This window comes from Ictidomys tridecemlineatus, chromosome 15 (genome assembly GCF_052094955.1).
Source record: "Ictidomys tridecemlineatus isolate mIctTri1 chromosome 15, mIctTri1.hap1, whole genome shotgun sequence".
NCBI classification, from domain to species: domain Eukaryota; kingdom Metazoa; phylum Chordata; class Mammalia; order Rodentia; family Sciuridae; genus Ictidomys; species Ictidomys tridecemlineatus.
In genome coordinates, this window is record NC_135491.1 from 6,016,283 (window position 1) to 6,036,526 (window position 20,244).

A 20,244-nucleotide genomic window follows, 5' to 3' on the forward strand; every position below is an offset into this window, starting at 1 on the left:
TGGGTGAGGAGACCCAACTGGGGCCTCAGGGTCCCAGGAAGCCAGGGCTCATGAAATTGGACCTCGTTCCCCCAGAGACCACAAAGAACCACATAGGAAAAGGCCTTAATTTTATTAACGCCCCGCGGGGGCCTCCAGGTCACCAGGCCTCAGGGCCAGGGGGGCCAAAGCGCCGCAGCAGCCGCTCCTGATCCTCCAAGTCCTTCCGCACCTTCTTGCGCATGTAGAAGATGGGGCAGTCCCGGCTGCGGAGGTGGGTGCGGTCAGCTGGGTGGCCCGGCCAGAACCCTGCCCAGGATTGGGGGGGGGGGGGGCGGCACAGGCAACCACCCCAGGGCTGTTCCCAGGACTTTGGCCCCCGCCTGCTGCCCCCTTCCTCTGGGGGCTGTTTGCTCAGTGGCATGGGGGGAGCCGATAACAGCGGGTGCCTGGCAAGGCTTGGGTGGCTGTATATCACCTGTCACCTGGCGTGGGAACCCACCCCGCCCATTTGTTCCCTGGGGAAAGCCCAGCCCCACCCTGGGGGAGGGAGGTGGATTGGGAAGATGGCCATTTCCAGGGGCCAGCACCAGGACCCTGTCCCACTGAGGCCCAGAGGCGATGCAGTGACAGGGAGTCAGGAGTTTGGTCCCTGTGCCACAGGCTGGGAGCAGAGGGCCGAGTGCACACCTGGTGCAGATGACGTCCTCGTGCAGGCTGCCCTGACAGCGCTGGCACTGGGTCCAGAGGCGTGAGAAGCGCTCCTCCAGGGCGTTCAGGTGGGACACCTGGGGATGGCGGGGCTGAGTAGGGCAGCCCAGCCCCTCTGCTCCCGCCCCCAGGCTCTGTCCCTTACCTCTTTCTGATACAGCTCTGACTCCCTGGATTGGCAGAATTTGCACACGGCTCCTAGTGGGGGGGTTGGGTCAGCACAGGGGTGCTGGCACTGAGCCAGGGCCCAGGCCACCCCATTCCTGTCCCTTCCCCACCCGCTGCCCATCCCGGTTTGTGAAAGTCCCCGGAGGCTGGAGAACAACGGAAGGAGTGTGTGGGGAAAACTCCCCTGGGGAACTCCCAGGGTGCGGGTGAGGACCCTCGGGTGGGGGGTGCAGGCAGAGGGGAGCCCCCGACTCAGGGCCAAGGTGTGTTGACCACCTTGCATCAGTGACAGGGGCTGGGGTCTCACCCTGGTGGTTGAGCACTGTGCGGCAGCCGATGCAGCAGCTGCGGCGCTGGGCGAAGGCCAGGAGCCCACCCACCTTGCCCGTGAGTACCGTCTTGCAGCGCGTGTGGTCACCCCCTGTGGGAGGGGAGGTCGTGAGGCGAGGTCAGGCAGCTGTGCCCGTTGGTGCCTTCCACTTCCCAAGCCCCTGGCTCTTACGCAGTAGCACCGCCTCTGCGCGGCCCTCGCCCAGGATGGGCTCGAAGATACGCAGGAGGGGCTTGGCCAGCTGCTGCTCCAGGTAGTACTGCGTGTCGATGGGCAGGCTGTGCTCCAGCACGAACAGGGGGTCCTGCGGGAGGCCACATGGCAGTGTGTGGGCCCCTGAGGGCTCATCTGGTCAGGGGGCAGTGGCGAGGGCACCACCCTGGAGGCGTAGCGAGGCTGAGCAGGACTGGAATGGGGTCAGAAGTCACAGAAGAGGCCTGCTCTGTGAACCCGTGCTGGAAGCCACAGGTGGGGGCCTCTGGTCACCAAGGAAGTGCCAGAGTTCAGGGGAGGAGGCAAAGCTGTGGAGGGGTCACAGGAGTCAGAGGCCATGGGCTGAAAGCTGGGTCACACACTTCTTTGTGGGAAGCGAGTGGTGATGAATTAAGGGAGTCAGAAACTGCGGAGGAGCCAGCCGGGAGCGCAGGGGACCCCTTTCTGCAGGAGGCAGGGGAGGGGCAGGATGACCAGGTACACCGCAGCGCCTGAGTCACTGGGAGCAAAGCCTCCTGGAACCGTGTCCCAGGGGCGTATGGGGGTGTTCTCAGGGCCCATGGGGCCCGCCCATCTTGGAAAGCAGAAGTGAGAGCCGCAGAGCCGGGAGGCAGCAGGCAGCCCAGGTGGGCCTGACCTCGGACTTCATGTAGGCAGCCACGCCCTTGGCAGCTCCGATGATCACGTAGGGGACACGGTCGCCCAGGCTGGGTGCACTCCCGGGGTCGCGCTTCCTCATCCTGTGGGGAGACCAAGGTGGCGGGCGGGTGAGGGTGGGGGGTGTGCAGGAAGTGGTGGGCCCAGCTGGCAGGAGGGGCTATTTCTGGACGCCCAGCCACCCCGCAGACCTCTCGGCCAGCTCCACGTGGGCCTGCTTGCCGGCGTAGTCGGCTGCGGCGCGGGTCAGCTCCTTGGTGATGACCAACTGGGAGATGTCGATGCGGTTACACAGCAGGTCTGAGATGACGTCCTTCGCGTGGGCCACGGCACCCTCGGGGTCTCTGGGGGTAGGGTGGGCCAGACAGGCAGGTGTCACCAGTGGCAGGTTCAGACTGGAGCCAGTGAAGGCACCAGGATGGGCTCTGTGGGCTGAGACTCAGGGCAGGGAGGGGCCAGACCAGAGACGGCGAGTGGCAGGGCAAGTGTCACTCAGCTGTGCAAGCCTGTGCACCGGAGGAGAGCTGAGCCCGACACTCAGGTTCCCAGGGGACAGGAGGACAGGGAGCTGGAACCTCGGGTCTAAGGGAGGAGGCTGGGGTCTGGGTAGTCCACCTACCTGTCCACAAGCAAGCGGCGCAGTGAGGCAGTGACCAGGTTAGCCACGAGGGGGCAGTTGTCCCTGCGCACAGCCTCCAGGCCCTTGCAGTCCATGCGGTCATGGGCATCTGGGCGGGAAGAGAAGAGGAGGCCGGCGTAGCGCTTCTTGCTGATAAGCAGGTAGGGGAAGTAGACCTGGGAGAGAACCATGGCAGAGACCCCTGAGACTGGGGACGCCCACAATTCTGAGGCTCCTCCCAGAAAAAGGACAGGCAGGGCAGGGCCTGAGGCACAGGCTCCAGGAAGGCAGAGCCCGATGCGGTGGAGCCTAGGGTTGATTCTGAGCACCCTCAACATTCCAGAAACCCCCAGTGTGAAAGTGGGATAGGTCGAGAGGTGGCCCCGAAACATGTGATCCAAGCGAAGGTACAACAAGGTGTCCCCTCAAAGGGAGAAGAGACCAAGTCCAGATGACAGAGTCCCTCTCAACAAGAAGCTCTGTATTAGTCAGTGTTTGAGCTGTGGGGGGAACGACAGTGTGAAGACTCCAAGTCACACAGTAGGTACACCCTGGAGCTGGGGACACCAGACAGTGGTACAGACACAGGTGGACCTCCCAAGGATCACCACTATATCTGACAGACACTGGGAATCCCCCAAATCAGGTACACTGTGACAAGATTTTTTTTTTGTAGTAATTGGATGGAACCCAGGGCCTTACTCGCGTGCCAGGCAGACACCCTACCGCCAAGCCACACCCCTAGCCCATGACCAGGTTTTCAACACACGAATGCTATATTGTATAACAAAGGCCCAGGCCTGGCAGGTTCCAAAGCTCAGACCCACATTCAGGAGAAACCAGGTAGCAAAGCACTCGATACTGGGTTTATGGTATGTGGAACAGTCTGATGAGGTTCCCCAAGACAAGAGGCCTGAGCAGCCCCAGGGCACGCCAAGCTGTGCACTCTTAGCTTTGTAGGCACCCTGAGAATCAGAGATGCTGAGCCTGGCAAAACCCACTGAGTACAGGGGGTTCCATGTACCTTCTCAAACTCGAGCCGGATGGGTGGTGGGAAGTGACCGGATACCCAGTTTGCAGCCTCCCGTCCCAGGGCCATCGCCTCAGCCACAGAGGAGACACCGAACCGGCACATGACTGAGTCAGTGTCACCATACACCACCTGGGAAAAGGTGAGAGGGAGGATGCTTTCTGCCAACCAGGGGCCGGGCCCAGCTCCCCCAAGCCCACCTGCCCCCAGGTGTGGGTGGGCAGGCCAGTTCCTGACCTTGGCATCTGAACTGTAACCATTCTCCACCGTGTACTTGGACTCAACCAGTTGCTTGGTTTTCTCAATCATCTGACGCCCAAATCCAGTGACGCTCTGTGGGGTACAGAACCAGGCAGATGAAGGCTCAGAAGCTACATGCAACGGACACTGGTTGGAAAGGGATCCTGCCTCTGCCATTTCCCAGAGGCGTGGGCTTGGGTGAGCCCCTCTGATTCCCTGAGCCTTGGTTTCCAAAACTGCAACCTGGGTTATTACAATGTCCCTCAACAATATGCTAGAAATACTTGGGCTCCCCAGTTCAGAGTTCTGGGCATGGACAGGAACTGACTATGCCCAAGGACAGACAGAAAGGCTGGAATCTGAAGAGGTTACAACTCAGTGCTGATACTGCCAGCCACCTCCTGAAAGCCAGCAGTGCCACCCTCCGTGCATGCTGTCATATGCTGTCAGGGCACCCCAAGCTGTGCACTCTTAGCTTTGCAGGCACCCTGAGAATCAGAGACGCTGAGCTTGGCAAAACCCCCCATTGGCATCTCACATCAGGCAACGACCTTCCACCCGTCTTATTTTACAGACCCCTGAGACTGGGATTGGGGGACCAAGGAGAGAGGATTTTTTTGTTTTTGTTTGTATGGATCCAATCAAATAATTTTTTCCTCCCAAGTAGCTTACAGGTGTGTACCAATGTGCTGTCAACCTGCATCTTTTTAAAAATATCTACTTTTAATACTTTAATATTTTTATTTTAGTATTTACTATAAATAAAATATACTTTTTTAATTTTTATGTGGTGCTAAGGATTGAACCCAGGGCCTTGCACATGCTAGGTAAATGCTCTACTATTGAGCCACAACCCCAGCCTTGCATCTTTTAATTAGAGCATTTAATCTTACTGTAATTACTTACGTATTTATACTTAAAGCTGCAATTACACTATTTGCCTGTTATTTGTTCTATCTGATCCATGTTCCTTTCCTCCCCCCATCTTTTTTTGGGGTGACTTACTATTTTATTGTTATTCTATCCCCTGCCCTTATGTGCTTGAGACAAAAGAGTTCAGGGCTGGGGCTAGGGCTCGGCAGTAGTGCACTTGCCTGGCATGTATGAGGCACTGGGTTTGATTTTCAGCGCCACATATAAATAAACAAAGGTCTATCAACAACTAAAAAAAAAAGCCAAAAGAGAGTGAAGGAGGTGAGAGAAAAGACAGTGACAGGCAGCTGAGGAAGGCTGGTGTCCTCCTGTCCTCGCCTCTGCTTTGGGATGCAGCTTGTTGTCCCAACACTCACCCCTTCCCACCAGGGAGGCACCTGGGGATTGAAAGGCCAAAGAGGGAGCAGGGGTGGCACGGAGTAAGGGGGTCACGGACCAAGGGAAGGTCTTGCTCTGGCTTGGCCCTGGAAGAGGACCTCCAAGTACTTGGATTGTCCTGCCTGTTAAGAGTGGCTTTGTTCACATGAGACCTTCAGCCACACCAGCAGTTCATAAAACAAGGCCTTGGTCAGCGTCTTGGGCCACCCAGTGTGACTTCAGGGTAGGAAAACCTGGAGACTGAACAATAACTAAGGTCAGTCACAGGGGTGGCTTCAGCCTATAGGAGTGACCCCTGTAAAACTCCTGGACACCAAGGCTCTGGTGAACCTCCCTGGTTGAATGCTCCATGAGTTGTCACATGCCATTGCTGGGAGGACAGCTATGCTTCATGCTTGGTCCCTCCCAGGTCCTATGCCACAAACCACCTTCCCTAGCTGGTTTTACAATGTAGCCTTTTGCTATATTAAATCACAACCCTAAGTAAACAACCATTCTGAGTGGGAGTACTTCCAACCAGTCAGTGAATCTTCCAGCCAGTAGTCTTGGGGGTCCCAGAACTGCAGGTGGGCAGCAGTGTGCTCAGGCTCCCGGACCTGGGTTCCTCTGGCCAGCATTCCCACCAAGCCTTCCCTTCAACCCTATGAAGCCTCACGGGCTGCCAGGGACAGAGGGAGGTCCTCATGGCCAGAGACAACCAAGAGAGGAAAACGTCATCCAGAATGTGCTACAGTCCCCAAAGCCCAGGGAGGGCCGAATAGGAGATCCCTTCTGAGGCTCTCTTGGGCAGACTCCAGCTTGGCAGACTCAGGCCCTCTGAGGTGTCCCTGAGAATGTTCTGTCCGAGCAGCAGCGCTGCCTTGGTCAGCAGCCAGGCTGGGCTGCTGAGGGAGACAGGGCTTCTCAGCCGTGACCCTGGTCAGAGCTGGCGTTGGTTAAGCCTCATCACTGGGGTCTTCACAGTCAGAGCAGAGGAAGACCTGTGCCTGGTCTGACTGTGACTGAGGTCAAGTGGCCCCGCTGAGGACACAGCAAATCCAGACCAGCTATGCTGCTGCGTATCCCCCAGCCTTCCCCCAGTCCCTGAGCAGACATGGCCCTGTCCCCCCATCAGGAAAGCAATCTGCCCTACTCCCTTTCCCCCTGCAGAGACCGGGGAAGTGGGCTGATGGGTAGACTGTGGGGGCAGTGGGTTCTGTCAGGTGATCCTGTGGCACCTGGAGAAAATGGGCAAAGCTGCTTCCCTACCTCAGGTCACCTGGCTTCCAGCTGGGCATCCTGAGTGCCCCTGCCTGGCCTCATATCCCTCTGCAGAGCCCTCAGCACCATGCATCCTAAACATTTCATCGTGGTCCACATCCCCACTAGGCTCAGAGAACTGCATAGAACAGAAGCCCTCATGTTTTGCTACTGTCTGTCCTTCAAGGCACAGAGCAAAGCCCAGCTCCCAGCACATGCTCGACAGGAACCAGCTGCTCAAGCCACACTGGTCCCCTCTCCAAAGGCTAGCAGATGGGGCAAGTAGACCCTGACCTCCCAGTCAGCTCCTCCCCACAGAGCTCTGCTTTCCCTCTGCAGCGCCCACCTGCCACCCGCTCCTGTCTGCCAGGGGCCTAAAGGCTCACCTGTGAGATCTCCAAGCATGGTAGCTTGCCCACCTGGGCACCGGTGAAGCCATATACGGAGTTGGCGCTCACCTTCAGCGCCAGCTGCCGCCCATCAAGGACCTGCCGCCGCAGGGGATCCGTCTCCTGGGCCAACTCTGCCTTGGCCCTAGGAGGGGACAGGGTTGAAGGCTATTCAGGTAGTGCCCCAGGTCTCGGGGGGAGACCAGAGGCCTAGCGAGGGCCCCAGGCCTGCACACTGTTCAGGGTGCCTTTCTTATGGGGGTGCCATGTACTGCAGAGGAGCCTGACCCACAGGCAAAGGGTCCTGCCTGGAGATGGTGCATGCACAGCCACAGATGACTGCAGACAGGCCATCCTGTGGGGAGGGCTGAGGCAGTGAGGAGCAGGGATTGCTGAACTCCCCTTGCAAGTCTGAACTCTGAGCAAGGGTGGGAGGGGGCTGGGGAGACCACCTCTTCCGGGCACTGAGCAGGTTCTCCAGGATCTGAGGCAACAGCCCCTTGCGCACAGATGTCTTCACAAACTCGTCCCCGGTGGGTGTCCTGATGAACTGGTCTGCGGTCAGGCTGGTGGGAAGACAGTGAGCTTCTTCAGGATGCGAGTGCCTCAGGCTCTCAAGATCCGCCAGCTCCTGTGGTTCCCTTTCCCTGTCTACAACTACCGGGCCTGCCTGTCTCCCCCACAGACTGACCCCTAAGGCAGGGCCCAGGCCACCTGGGCAGATACGTGCTGAATGTGGGGCCATACCCCAGTTTCTGGGCAGCCCCGGGCCGCAGGAGTGTGGTGTAGCACAGGTTGTGGGCCATCATAATGGACGGGTACAGCGAGGAGAAGTCCAGGGTAGCGATGGGAACATCGTAGTACCTGAGTGGCCACAGGAGAGGTCAGGGCCAGGAGCCTCCATTTTGTGCCCTCCCCTGGTCTTGGGGCCTCACCCTTTGAGGGGCTCGATGACTGTGGCTCCCGTGTAGTCCTCGCCGCCCTCCGTTTTCACCACGGGCATCAGCAGCCCCTCACGCATGGCCTGGGGAGAGACTGGGTGAGTGACCACCATGGGTGCATCTGGCAGGGCCCCTCAGCAGAGACGGGTACAGATGGGCCTGCCCTAAGCCACTGACCTGCCGCAGCAGCTGGGACACGACCTTGACCTGCTGGCCACGGCTAAGCAGGTAACTGAGGGGCACACCGGTGACTCTCGCCATCTCCACAGTGTTCACCAGCACCATGAGACGCTCGAGCAGCCGCAGAGGCAGGAAGGCGTCCTTGAGGCAGTAGACGGCCAGGCGGCGGCGGGTCTGGTCATTCCCGTTCTGGGGTCAGCACCACAGGGTCGGGTCAGGGGCAGTGTGGCAGATGGAGTCAGGGGAGGACAGTGCATGGTGGCTGGGGTGGTGGGGTGGAGTGAGGGGGTGTGGGGAGTCACAGGATCTGAGGGAGGGGCAGCCTGAGGAGCTGGCATGAACGAGATCAGGGCAGGAGTGGAGCAGACCAAAGGTTCCGATGACGCAGATCATGGGAGTGGGAGAGACCAGGGGAAGGTGAGTGGCAGGCCGAGGCCGGAGCGGATGGGCAAAATCAGAGGTTGGGCCGGAGGTCCAGGTGAGACCAGAAGTCAGTGGGGTGGACAAGGCCAGGGCAGGCCTGGTGGAGGGTAGAGTGGGTCGGGCACCTGTAGGTCGGTGATGATGCTGTGCTGCACGTCCTCCTTCTGCTCACCCAGGAAGTGGAAGCTCACAGCGTTGAGTGTGTAAGAGCGGAGCTTATACTCCCGAAGCAGTACCTGGGGTGGGCAAGCACGGCTTGGGCGCAGGTCTGGGCAGTGGTGTCCTGAGCCTAGGACCTGCCTAGCCAGGCCATACCTGTAGCATGTCCATCTGCACACGGCCCACCATGCTGACCACCTTGCTCTCTCGCCGGCCCATCTGCTTTGACTGGAATGATGAGTCCCGGATGTTGGAGCGGAGTCCGGCCACGCGGCCCAGGAAAGGGAAGGCCTGCACCTGTAAGGGTGGATGACGGCCACATAGCCAGGATGATATCCCAGTGGGGGGCAGGTTAGCCCCTGCCCAGGGCCCAGGCCCTCCCAGGCCCAGCAGATGGAGACTAGCCACAACCCTACACGTGATGTGAGGTGCTGGGAGCAGGGGCAGCTCTTGGTGCACAGACTCAAGGGCTGGGGGGATTGAAGGTGGGAAGGACACAGGGATGGGGGAGCTGTGGCTGGGCTGACATGGACAGCAGGGTCCTGATGGGTGATGGGCAGGGAGCTGACCAGGGCTGCACCAGTTGGGGAGGAGAAGGGATCTCTGGAGCATGCTGACTGCTCTGGGGGAGTAGGCGGGGCCTGGGGGCAGCCAGCAGGGGGCAAGGCAGGAGGCAGCCTGGAGAGCCCAGCTGGAGAGGTGGAATGAGCAGGGATGGAGAGGGGTCCTCTCAAGCTGCTGGAGCACACATGGAGAAGACTGAGGCACTGAGGGAGCATGGAGAGCAGCGGCCTGGCTGCCAAGGCTAGACTTGCTGGTGTGGCTGGGGGCCCCCGAGTCTGTTCTGCTATGTTTTCATTACCAATTGGCCAAACATACAGGAAAATTAAAAAGTAACACATTACACCTCATTAAAGGTTAGTTACGTCCCCCTAAAAGCCCTAACCTCCAGTGCTTCAGAACATGATCTCATTTGGAAACACAAATCTGCAAATGGATTAAGATGAGGTCCTCAGAGGGGACCTTAATCCAATATGACCATATCCTTTGAAAAGGGCAAATGTACACCCAGAGACACACAGAGGAAGGGCTATGTGCAGACCCAGGGAGGAGCAGGCCCCCTGCAAGCTGAGGCCTGGGGAGATGCTTCCTCTGGCCCCAGAGAGACCAGCCCCCTCCCCACCTCACGCCTTGGTCTTCAAGCTCTGGAACCTCAGGGTGATCCCTTCGGTGGCTTGGAGCCACCCAGCCTAAGAGTCTTCATCCCAGCAGCTAGGACACAAGGCTCTCACACCGAATCTACAGCCCCATCTGACTCAACAGCATCCGGCCTTGCATGGACTTGGTACGCTCCCCCTTCCCTTCCTATTATTCTTTTGCTCCCCTTATTCTTTTCCTCCTTCCCTGTTAACATGTTTGGCTCCTGAGCCCCTGCCTGCCACTCTCTGCAGCTCTGAACAGCGGCCACTTCCTTGCTTATCTTCAACGCTCGCCTTGCCTTGGCCTGAAGCCTCAGTAGCCTCTTTGAGTAGGGCAGGGCCAGGCCCAGCGTGTCCTGAATCACTGGGGGTGACAGGCTGCAGGTATACAGGGCAAGGCCCTCACCTTGAGGGTTTGGGCCCGGGAGATGAGGTAGGGGAGGTCGAAGTTCTGAATGTTGTAGCCGGTGATTACATCTGGGTCCACGGCACGGACGAATGCAGACCAGGCCTGGAGCAGAAGCATAAGGGGTAAGCTTCAAATGCACTGCTCCCAGAATATTTCAGAAGACCCCCGGCACTTCTGAAAACATCACAGAACCCAGAGGAGAAGACCAAGCATGCAAACTTCAGAACACAAGCTGTCTCCATGCCCAGGGGCTTATCCACCACAGCCTGGGATGGGGGTGCTGAGGAAGTATCAGGGCACAAAATGAGAGCCACCTGGAGAAGCTCCTCTTCCTGCTCGTAGCTCTGCACCTTGGCACCCAGGATGGGAGCACAGGGCCGCAGGGTGAGCGCCAGACGCAGGAAGGGCTCTGGCTCACCCCAGCGCAGGCCCAGAGAGCAAATCTGGATCACGGGGTCCCGCTCAGGCTCAGGGAAGATGCCTAAGGAAAGACGAGAGGGAAGAGGGGATGCAGGGGACTGGACTCCTGCCTCTCCTCCCAACACAAAGAGGGTGCTGCACCTCCACATTTCCCCCAGAACATCCACACCTCTGTCCCCAAAGCCTGCAAGGTTCATGCACTTCCCCCACCCCTGCTCACTCCACGCCAACCACACTGGCTGGCAAAGTCCTGCTCCACCCTCCACCGGTCAGAGCTTGGCACACCACTGACATCCAGATGGGTGAGGAGCCAAGCCCTGGGGACAGACCTTTGCGACCAGCACACTCAATGTCGAAGCTGAGCACACGCAGGGGCGCAATGCGCTGCCATGGCCCTTCTGGGGGGTGACTGACCACATCTGACCACAGCACATCTGCCTCCAGCTGACACAGTGTAACCTGGGGGGGGGGGGGAGTGTCAGTGGCAGCAGGGTCCTGGCTTCCTCTCCCCCGGGGAGCCACGTACCTTCTCCTCTGGCCGCAGGAGGTATTTCCCAGCTGGGAGTTCTAGCCAGTTGCAGCCAACAATGTCTGCATCCACCATGAACCTAGAGGGGACGGAGGGTCAGTGGGCAGAGGCCGGCTGAGGGCGTGTGGGAGTGAGACTGGGGGCAGAGCGAAGAGGGAGACAGGAGCACTACCGGATCTCAAAGTCCACGTTGGCCTCATAGGGCGCAAAGCTGGGGGTGCCGAGGCCTGCCACCCGGATGCCCTGTTCCAGAAGGCGACGGGCAGGAGCCACAAGGCGGGGCAGCGCCAAGGTGATGCGCAGGAATGGAGATGGGCCGTGGCCATGGTACCCGAACATGCCTGGGGAAAGAGGAGGCTGGGACCAGTCCCTGGCCCCAACGCCCCCTGGTCCCCAGGTGACACTCACTTTCTCGAGAACACAGCTCCACGGCCAGCACGGCAGGCCCTGTGAGCTCCTTGCCCCCGCGCTGGTCCCGGCTGATGGCTGCATTCAGCTCCTTCTGTAGGTCACCCAGGTGCTCGGCTCCAAAACCTGGTGTGGGGAGTCCAGTCAGAGGCGCCTCAAGACCAGCAGTGGAGACTCCCGGGTCAGGGGCCACTCACCAGGGGGTGCTGGGGTGTAGAAGTAGGGTGCGAAGCCGTGGACATGGCAGCAGACAGAGAAGCCCTCATCTGTGACCCCAAAGGCGCGGAGCACTGGCACAGTACCACGGGGCGGCACAGGCCGCCCTGGCAGGGGACGCGCTGGGCCTGGGGGGTCACAGGGTAGGGAGGGTCCCTCAGGTTCCTCAAAGGTCTCTTCCCCAGATCCACACCTGCAGCCTGTGTGCCCCACACGCCTGCTCTCCTGCCCACTCGCCCTTGGCAGCCCCCGCCCCAGCACCATTCTCTGTCAATGTTGGAAGAGGCCCCGCCTTGGAACCACGGCACAGAGGACATTGCCAGTAAAGAGCAAAACTGACCACTGGGGCCTAGGTGCAATGTCATGAGCACTAACACATGGGTGGACACGGGATGCGGGCCAGTTCCATGCTACAAGCAGTTCCTTTGGGCTGCCGCTGTCATCCCCCTGGCCATGGTAGCCCCTTGATCTGTCATTAAGACCATACATATAAATGGAACCAGCCAGGACAGAACGTCTTGTCGGTCGCTTGTGCTGGGCACAATGAGAGTACGTGCCCCTCCTCACCTTCTCCTCAGGGCAGCACTCCTGCCAGCTGCCCCATCCCTCCCTCCCTCCCACCACCAGGTCACTGTGATGGGGACTGCCTGGGTCCACAGGTTGTGGCTGCCAGAGGGGCAGAGCCAGGGCCCCTTCCCACAGGCTACTTCTGCTCCCCCAACTCACCCACATAATGGTCAATCTCCAGTTGCTGGAAGATGAGGGGCTCTGTTTGAGGGTCCAGGGGAGGTGGGGAAGGCCGCACCCAGCGGGAATCTATGGCTTCAGAGAACTGCCCTGGATGGGGGTGGGGAAGCAGGGTTTGATGGGGTCTGCCCTTGGAAAGAAGTGCCTACCCGCCAGGCCAGCCCTTGGTTCCCCAATGGCCCAGTTCATAGGGTGTCAGGTGGAGGTGGGGACCTGAGTCAGGCAGGAGACTCAGGAGAGACTGGGGTCGAGGGTCAGAGTCAGAATGGAAGCTGTCAGCCATGAATGATGACCCTGATGTGGGGTCACCCCTCTCGAGGACCCCAGGCGAGCCAGAGGTCAGTTCTGTGGCTGAGTCCAGAAGCAAGACTGCAGGGGCTCCCGCTCCAAGCCTCACCACCTGCAGCCCCCTCTAGGGCCGGCTGCAGCTCCTCCTCCTCCTGCTCGCACAGCCGCTGTTCTGCCTCCATCTCCTCCATCAGTGCCAGGTCCTCTTCAAACTGGGATGGTGGAGGCGCCTCCTCCTCATCCCAGAGTCCCCTACGGGCCCGCTTCGGGGGCACCCCAGGACCCAGGCCTGACTGCCGCTTGCCATCCATCCTGCGGAGAAGGGGGCGCTCGGTGGGTTTCTGACCAGACCCTCCTCTCCCTATCTTCTCCCCACCTCCCAACCCCCACCCTGACCATGAGTCCTTTAGTACTCTGGAGTGGCCAGGAGTAACCCAACTCCATCCCACACCCCAGACACTCACGTACTTCTTCAGGCACCCCTTCTACCCCACCCGTTTAACCCCTTCCTCACCTGCTCCAGCCCCCACATCCCCTTCCCTGTTTTCCGGAGCCCAATCTCCCTGTCCCCCATCAAGATCCTTAGCTTATCCCTTAATCTCCGAGAAGCCCCTGTCCCTGATGCCCTCCCTACCCACCATCCCACATGCCCTTTGGGTGAACAAGGAGCCTGTAGCTGTGCTCAGTGCCAGGAAGGGCCTGAAGCACATCTGACCACGTCCCTTCCCTGCCCGAGGTTCACACAAACACAGGACACCACACTGTGGCTGATTCCTGCTGTGATTCACGGCCAAATTCCCCCTTTCCAGGTGAGGCAGTTTCGCCCACAGTACCCTGTGCCCTTCCCCCAGAGGCTCCATGCTCCTGTGCGAGAAAGCTTGCCTGTCACTCTCCAGCTCCCTCTGCTGCATGCACCCGCCACACCATTCCCTCTCCCCTGCATGGGGAGAGAGCTGGGTGCAGACACCACGCCCCCCACACTTGAGCAAGCAGCTCTAATAAGGACATTCCCTTAAACAAGCACAGTGCAAGGATCAGGCCAAAGACACCTAACAGTGACTCAGGAAAGCAACCAAATAGTGTTTCTTAATTTCTTCAACTGTCCCCCAAGTGTTCTTTACAGCAAACCCCCTGACTCAGGAGCCTCATGGCGACTGCTCTTTATGTTTTTTGGTATTTTTTTCCTTTTCTTTTTTGTGCTACTGAGGTTGAACCAGGTCCTTTACCACTCTGAGACACCTAGCCCCACCCCTGTTCTCCGCAGTACTGGGGATTGAACTCAGTGAGCTCTGTCAGGAAGCTGCATCCCCAGCCCCCCCTTTTTAATTTATTTACTTTGGGGAGTACTGGAGATTCAACTCAGGGGCACTCAACCTCAGAGCCACATCCCCAGCCCTATTTTATATTTTATTTAGAGGCAGGGTGTCACTGAGTTGCTTAGTGCTTCACGGTTGCTGAGGCTGGCTCTGAACTTGTGATCCTCCTGCCTCAGCCTCCTGAGCTGCCAGCCCTTTATTTTTGATTCTGAGAAAGAGTTTCACTAAGTTGCCCAGGTTGGCCTTGAACTTGTGATCCTCCTGCTTTAGACCCCTGAATTGCTAGGGTTACAAGTGTACTCCTTTACACTCAGCTTAGTCCAGACCTTATCAAAGAAACGCTGCAAGATGCTGAACTGCCAGAGGATCTGTGAGGGCAGGTGTGTGGGCGTGGCACACAGAGGAACAGGTGACTGAGAAACACACAGGAGACAATCTCAAATACATACCGTGTGCATGGCGGTGTAGCTCAGGGACAGAGTGAGCTCACCACCAGCACTGCAAAGAACAAAACTAAACATGCTGCGGGAGAAGCCAGACACAGAGCGTGTGTGCTTGGGGAACAGGGACTGACAGGGTGTGGGACTTCTGAAAGTGACGGAATGTTCTGAAACTAGACAGAGGTGCTGGATGAACTACAGAGTGAATGTCATCAAACTGAAGAGTTGTTCACTTTACAAGGTTGATTTCATCTCAGTACCAGAGGAAAGTCCACACCATGTGATGCCGTTTACATGTAGAACAGACACACTGGTCTATGGCACTAGAAATCAGACTAGTGGCTGCTTCTAAGATGGGAGGGACTGACAAAGAAGGGGTACAAGAAAATTTCCTGGGATGACGGAAACATACTGTACATCAAACTGCACACCTGGACCTGTGCATTTCACTAAGCCTAAATTACAGTTCAATTACAAATTACAAACATAAAGGTGATTCCATATCTTAGGATTTATGCTGCAGATATATTATCACGTCTGAAAAAAAACTGCATTTACAAGGTTATTTCCGGCAGCATTGTTTGAAATCCCAAAAGACTGGAAACCACCTAAATGCCCGCCCCTGGAGAACTGTCCAAATAAATTACATTAATTCTACTCCAAGGAATACTATGCAGCTCTATAAAGGGAGGAGGAAGCTCTCCAGTGCTGATAGGGAAGGCGCTCAAAGAGGTATTGTTCAGTAGACAAAGCAAAGTACAGAAAGTGAACTTTGACTTTCATGTTTTGCATTAAAAAAAAAAAAAAAGATATCGAAGAAAAAAATGTTTGCCCTAATACTAGTCACTGAGTAACAATCAAACAAATCCCAAGTGGAGGCTGGCCACAGCTGGTCTGGATCTTCAAAACTGTTGTTGCCATAAAAGAAAAATAAAAATCCACTGTGATGACAAAATGCCATGTGTGAGCCCAGATGTGACCCTGGAGTGAAAGATCAAAACCAGCTCTGAAGGATGTAACTGGGACAACTGGGATGACAGAATAAACCAGCTCATGTTAAACTGCCCAAGTGTAGTAGCTATACCATACTTGTGCAGTGGACATCCCAGTTCCTGGGGCATCCCTGCTGGAGTTTTTGGAAGAAGAAACATCATAATCACAACTTTCAAATGGTTCAGCAAAAAAGAAAGAAAGGAATACATGTCCATGTGCTTAAAGCAAAACACCCCAGGTGGGGCTGGGGTTGTGTCTCAGCGGTAGATCGCTCGCCTAGCATGTGCGAGGCCCTGGGTTCGATCCTCAGCATCACATATAAATAAAGGTATTGTGTACAATTACAACTAAAAAAAAAAAAAAACACCAGGCCTCGATGATCATCAATGAACAGGCAGAAGGGAATGGTACCCTGCTCATGATACTCAATAGGAAACTTCTCTGCAGGTTTGAAACTTTTCAAAATAGTAAGCTGGGGGGGGGGGGCGCGGGGGAACGACACATAAAAGAGTATCACTGTTTAACAAGGGTATCACTGTTTAACAAGGTGGGTGGTAGAAAACATGTGTCCCTAATGCATCACTCTGGTAGTGCTGGTTTCCAGGGGCAGAATGGACAGATGGTTTTCTGAAGTGCTTTATTCAGATATTAATCCAGACACCTTGCAACCAACCTGCAAGTACCTTCAGTGGTTGTGAGAGTTATTTACAGATGTGCAACATCTCCACAATTCGATTTAGAACACTTTCACCCCCACCAGGTGACAGACAATGGCTTCAGCTATCACCCCCACTGAGCCGATGCCCCAGCCCGGGGGAACCACAAATCAACACTCTGTGGATCTGCCTCCTCTGGACATGTCCTGTACGGAGGAGTCTTAGAATGTCCTTCTTCCACTTGACATTTGCAAGGTCCATCCTGTTCAGTGCTCGGCTCTTCCGTGCCTGTTTTCCCTCTGCATAGACAGACCACGCTTTCTTTTTCTACCACCACAGATAAGCACTAGGAAGGAAAGCCCCTCACCAGGGTCTACCCCTCTCCCCAGCGCCGGCTTGGGACAAGCCCCTGGCAAACACTGCTCTTCCCCTCTCCAGGCCCTTCAGTAGCACGTGCTCAAAGGCAACCAGCCGCAGTGATCAAACACCACCAAGGCTCACTGGGGCAGAACTGAGTCTCCTCTCAGTGACCTCATCCCATCTCACAAACTTGACAACTGTTTTTTGGTTTTTTAAAAATTTTGTTTTTTTGAGGTGCCAGAGATGGAACCAGGGCCCCCACACGCTAGGCAAGTGCTCTGCCGCTAACCACGCCCCCAGCCCTCCTGGGCAGCTGCAGACTCTCCCGACTTCTCCCCCACTGTGTCTCCAGCCTGGGACCTCTCTCCAAGCTGCCAATGGCCCTCCCAGTGTCTCCACTGGGAGCTGAGAGTATGTCCTTCCAGGCACCCTGGACTCCAAAGGTGAACAAGCTGCTCTCTGCACCCCATGGTCTCCCCCAATTCAGCAAGTGGCATTTTCCATGAGGCCAAGACCTTGGAGCCACCTGGACTTTTCTCTCCCCCCAACACATACACACTCCGCTGCAAACCCTGCCCATCTGGCCATCTACCAGATCCAAGCCCAGCCGCTCCTGGGCCTGGCAGCTCCCCCTGGACCGCAGGCCTCTTTTCTTTTGTGCACTGCTGCTGTCTGCCTCCCTCTGCTGGAAGGTGAGCTCAGCGCAGGCAGAAAGGGCCAGTGTGGCAGAGTTCCCCAGGAGCCCCTAAGGGTGTGTGGCACAGAGTGCTCTGGAGAAACAAGAGTGGATGAATGGCCCCTCTGGGCCTCCCCCACCGGCCTGCCAGGGTATTCTCCACATGGCAGCCAGAGGATTCTGCACCAAAGGCAGGACCATCCTCTCTCTCCGCTCAGACTCCACCTCCCACCCTCTCTTTCTGACTCAAGTGGCTCCAGCGACTAGGCTTGTGGCTTTGTAACCACCAGCTGCAGCCCAAGCTTAGGACCTGGCACAGGTGGTTCCCACCCAAGCTCTTCCCCAGGCGTCTGTCCCCTGGCCCCCCCTTTGCGCCTCTGCTCCCGCTGCTTCTCAGCAACTCCTGCCAGCTGGGCAGCTGCCCTCCTGCCCACCCCCCAACCCCTCTCCTGCTGTTTTTTCTGGGTGGCACTTACTCTCTAGTGTGCTGCACCCACCTGTTCTCAGAGTTTTCAGAATGGTCCCAAGAGCGGTGACAAGAGCTTCGGGTAAGAGTTTGTAGGAAAAGCTCATTGTCAGGCTTCACCCAGACCTAGAGAACCAGGACTTCTGTGGGGCTGTGTTGCGGTCATCTGGAGGAGTTTTAGTTTATGAGTTCCTTGAAAAGAGATCAGGGTCTTGCCCATGTCAGGGTCCCCAACATTACAGGTCACTTCAAGATGTGAGTGTAGTCTCCTACCAGGTGTCCCCAACTTTGATGAGTCTCCCCTGAGCCTCTAGATACTTAACTTGGCTCCCAAAGACCAGCACTGCCTCCCTCACCCCCAACTTCGGCACTTAGCACTGACTTCTTTTTCTTTTTCTGGGATACTAGGGATTGAACTCAGGGGCACTCAACCACTGAGCCACATCCCAGCCCTATTTTGTATTTTTTATTTTTATCTAGAGTTGCTTAGCACCTCACTTTTGCTGAGGCTGGCTTTGAACTTGATCCTCCTGCCTCAGCCTCCTGAGATGCTGGGCTTACAGGCAGCTCTGACTTTTGAGAGGTCACAGCACCCTGAATTGAGATCTCCCGCTCTCCCAACCAAATCTAATTATCACTGGCTCCCCAGTACCCTGCGAATGGTCTGCCCCAAGAGCAGGTGCTTGAAGGGCTGAAGAAGGTGCTGGCAGGAAAGGCCAGGCTTAGGAAAGGAACCCCTCTAAGGGACAGGAGAGGCCCAGGAGGAAGAAGTACAGGAAGGAGGGCAAAAGACAAGGTACAGATAGTGACATCATCTTTCCCTGCCTCCTCACTCTGCCAAGCTCTGTCCTTGATGGCACAACAAAGCTGCTTCTCCCTCAGCCTTCCCATCTGGGCTGCTGCTCAAACCACAAACCCAGGAGTCGTCCTGGGCTCATCCTCTCCTTACCCACATGGTCCATCTATTCTCTCTGCCTGTCCTGTAGGCCTCAGACCCCCACTGCACCCTTATCTCCTAGTTTGGCTCTCCTTCCACTCTTACTCCTGATACAATACAATCTCCAACTAGCAGCTGTTGAATTTTCCAAAATGCAGGCAGATCTTATTGTCCCATGCTCAAATCCTCCCATGGCTCCCCAGTGAACACAGAATAAAAGCTAAGCCTCAAACCAAGGCTTACAAGACCCTATAGGACCTAGTCCCCATCATGTTTCTGACTTCATCTACATTTTGTATCTCTCCTGTTTCCTCACCTTCAGCTACAAATACACCAAGCTCCTTTCTACCTCAGGGCCTTTGCACTTGCCAGTGCTTTGCCCAGATCTTTCCTTACCAGGCTGATTTATCTCAAACAGAACTTTCCCGGTCAGGTTGATTCCGGGTCACTCTAGCTAGTGATGCCCCATCATGATCACGTGAGCCTGTTTCATTTCTCCTCCTACAAAGCACCACACCTGAAAGCATGGCTTTACTATCACTTACGTGTCTGTCGTCTGCCCTCCCCTGAGGCGAGGACCTTCTCAGACTTGGTGATGCTGCAGCCACTGCTCCTAAGATAGTGCTCTGAACGCAGTTCTATCAACTTCTAGCGAATACGGGACCACACCGTGCTCACACGTGCACCAACCAAACCCCCAGCGCCTCGCGGGCCGCGGCCCCAACTCGCGATGCGCCCCTCGCAGATTCCCTGCAGCCGCACAGTCCAGCGCCGCCTGGAAGACCACTGGCCCCTGCCCCGCTTCCTCGCGCCCCCGAGTCAAGGGGGTCCCTCCCACCACCACGTCCCACGCCACCTGTTAGTACAACCCCTCAAGACTCTTCCCGGCTCCTCGAGACCCCCTCCCTGCCTGGCGGGGATCCACAGATCCCCTCTTACTCACTCACCCGCTTCAAACAGCGTTTCCCGCCACAGCGTACGCCGCCGTGACCCCTGACTCCGACGCGCGCAGGCCCAGAGCCGCCGCGCGCCGAGCCGGGCCACGCCCCTGACCGCTCAGTGCGGCCAAGGCCACGCCCAGCCAGGCAACTTGCCCCGCCCCTTCCCCCCGCAGACGAGGCAAGCCACGCCCCTGGGCTCCGCTAGGGTGTTGACTACCCCCGCCCCCTTGCAAATTCCCGACAACCCCACCCCTCGTGATGTATAGGACCCGAGGCCACGCCCCTCCCGGCTGCGGCCCTTCCAGCTCCCGGGGTCGGCCTAGCCGGCTGCCCCGCTATCCCCACTATCCCTTCGGGCGCCGTGCGTGCACACTCCTGTCCTAACCTGCCTCCCTCCGAGGTCGCCTCCCGGGAACTACCGAAGTGGAAGCCGCCCTCACCGCAAAGGTTGGCTGTTACTGGTCGGCCCCGAGCCTGTTTCCCCATCTGCAAATAACTAGCGCAAGGTAGACACCTTTGGGGTGCCCAGCACATACTTGGAATAAGGCGATTGCGTATAAGCACTCTCATTTCCATTGTCTCCTGCCCCCAATAAATGCACTTTCCCGGTTTCCTGTCGGTTCTTCTAAGCAGCCCTCCCCCTCGCCCAGGGC

The 20,244-nt window shown here is 57.2% G+C and overlaps 1 protein-coding gene across 2 annotated transcripts; it reads right to left on the reverse strand.

Annotated features, from left to right (window-relative positions):
* Window positions 1-93: 93 nt before the first annotated feature.
* Pold1 (DNA polymerase delta 1, catalytic subunit) lies at window positions 94-19,728 on the reverse strand. 2 transcript variants are annotated; one of them, XM_040279382.2, is made up of 27 exons: window positions 19,598-19,728; window positions 12,919-13,118; window positions 12,498-12,608; window positions 11,753-11,899; window positions 11,556-11,681; window positions 11,320-11,488; window positions 11,145-11,226; window positions 10,948-11,077; window positions 10,513-10,679; window positions 10,196-10,300; window positions 8,747-8,887; window positions 8,557-8,667; window positions 8,006-8,197; window positions 7,823-7,911; window positions 7,635-7,751; window positions 7,340-7,453; window positions 6,885-7,032; window positions 3,946-4,041; window positions 3,703-3,840; window positions 2,679-2,854; window positions 2,251-2,403; window positions 2,040-2,142; window positions 1,361-1,493; window positions 1,166-1,279; window positions 836-888; window positions 670-767; window positions 94-245 (listed from the first exon to the last, which is right to left on the reverse strand). In XM_040279382.2, exons 2-27 carry the CDS (start codon window positions 13,115-13,117, stop codon window positions 140-142), a joined length of 3,318 nt encoding a protein of 1,105 aa, XP_040135316.1. In that variant the 5' UTR covers window position 13,118; window positions 19,598-19,728; the 3' UTR covers window positions 94-139. The 2 variants fall into 2 exon arrangements, with proteins under 2 accessions (XP_040135316.1, XP_005341718.1); XM_005341661.4 differs by having other exon boundaries at window positions 12,916-13,118.
* Window positions 19,729-20,244: the final 516 nt, after the last annotated feature.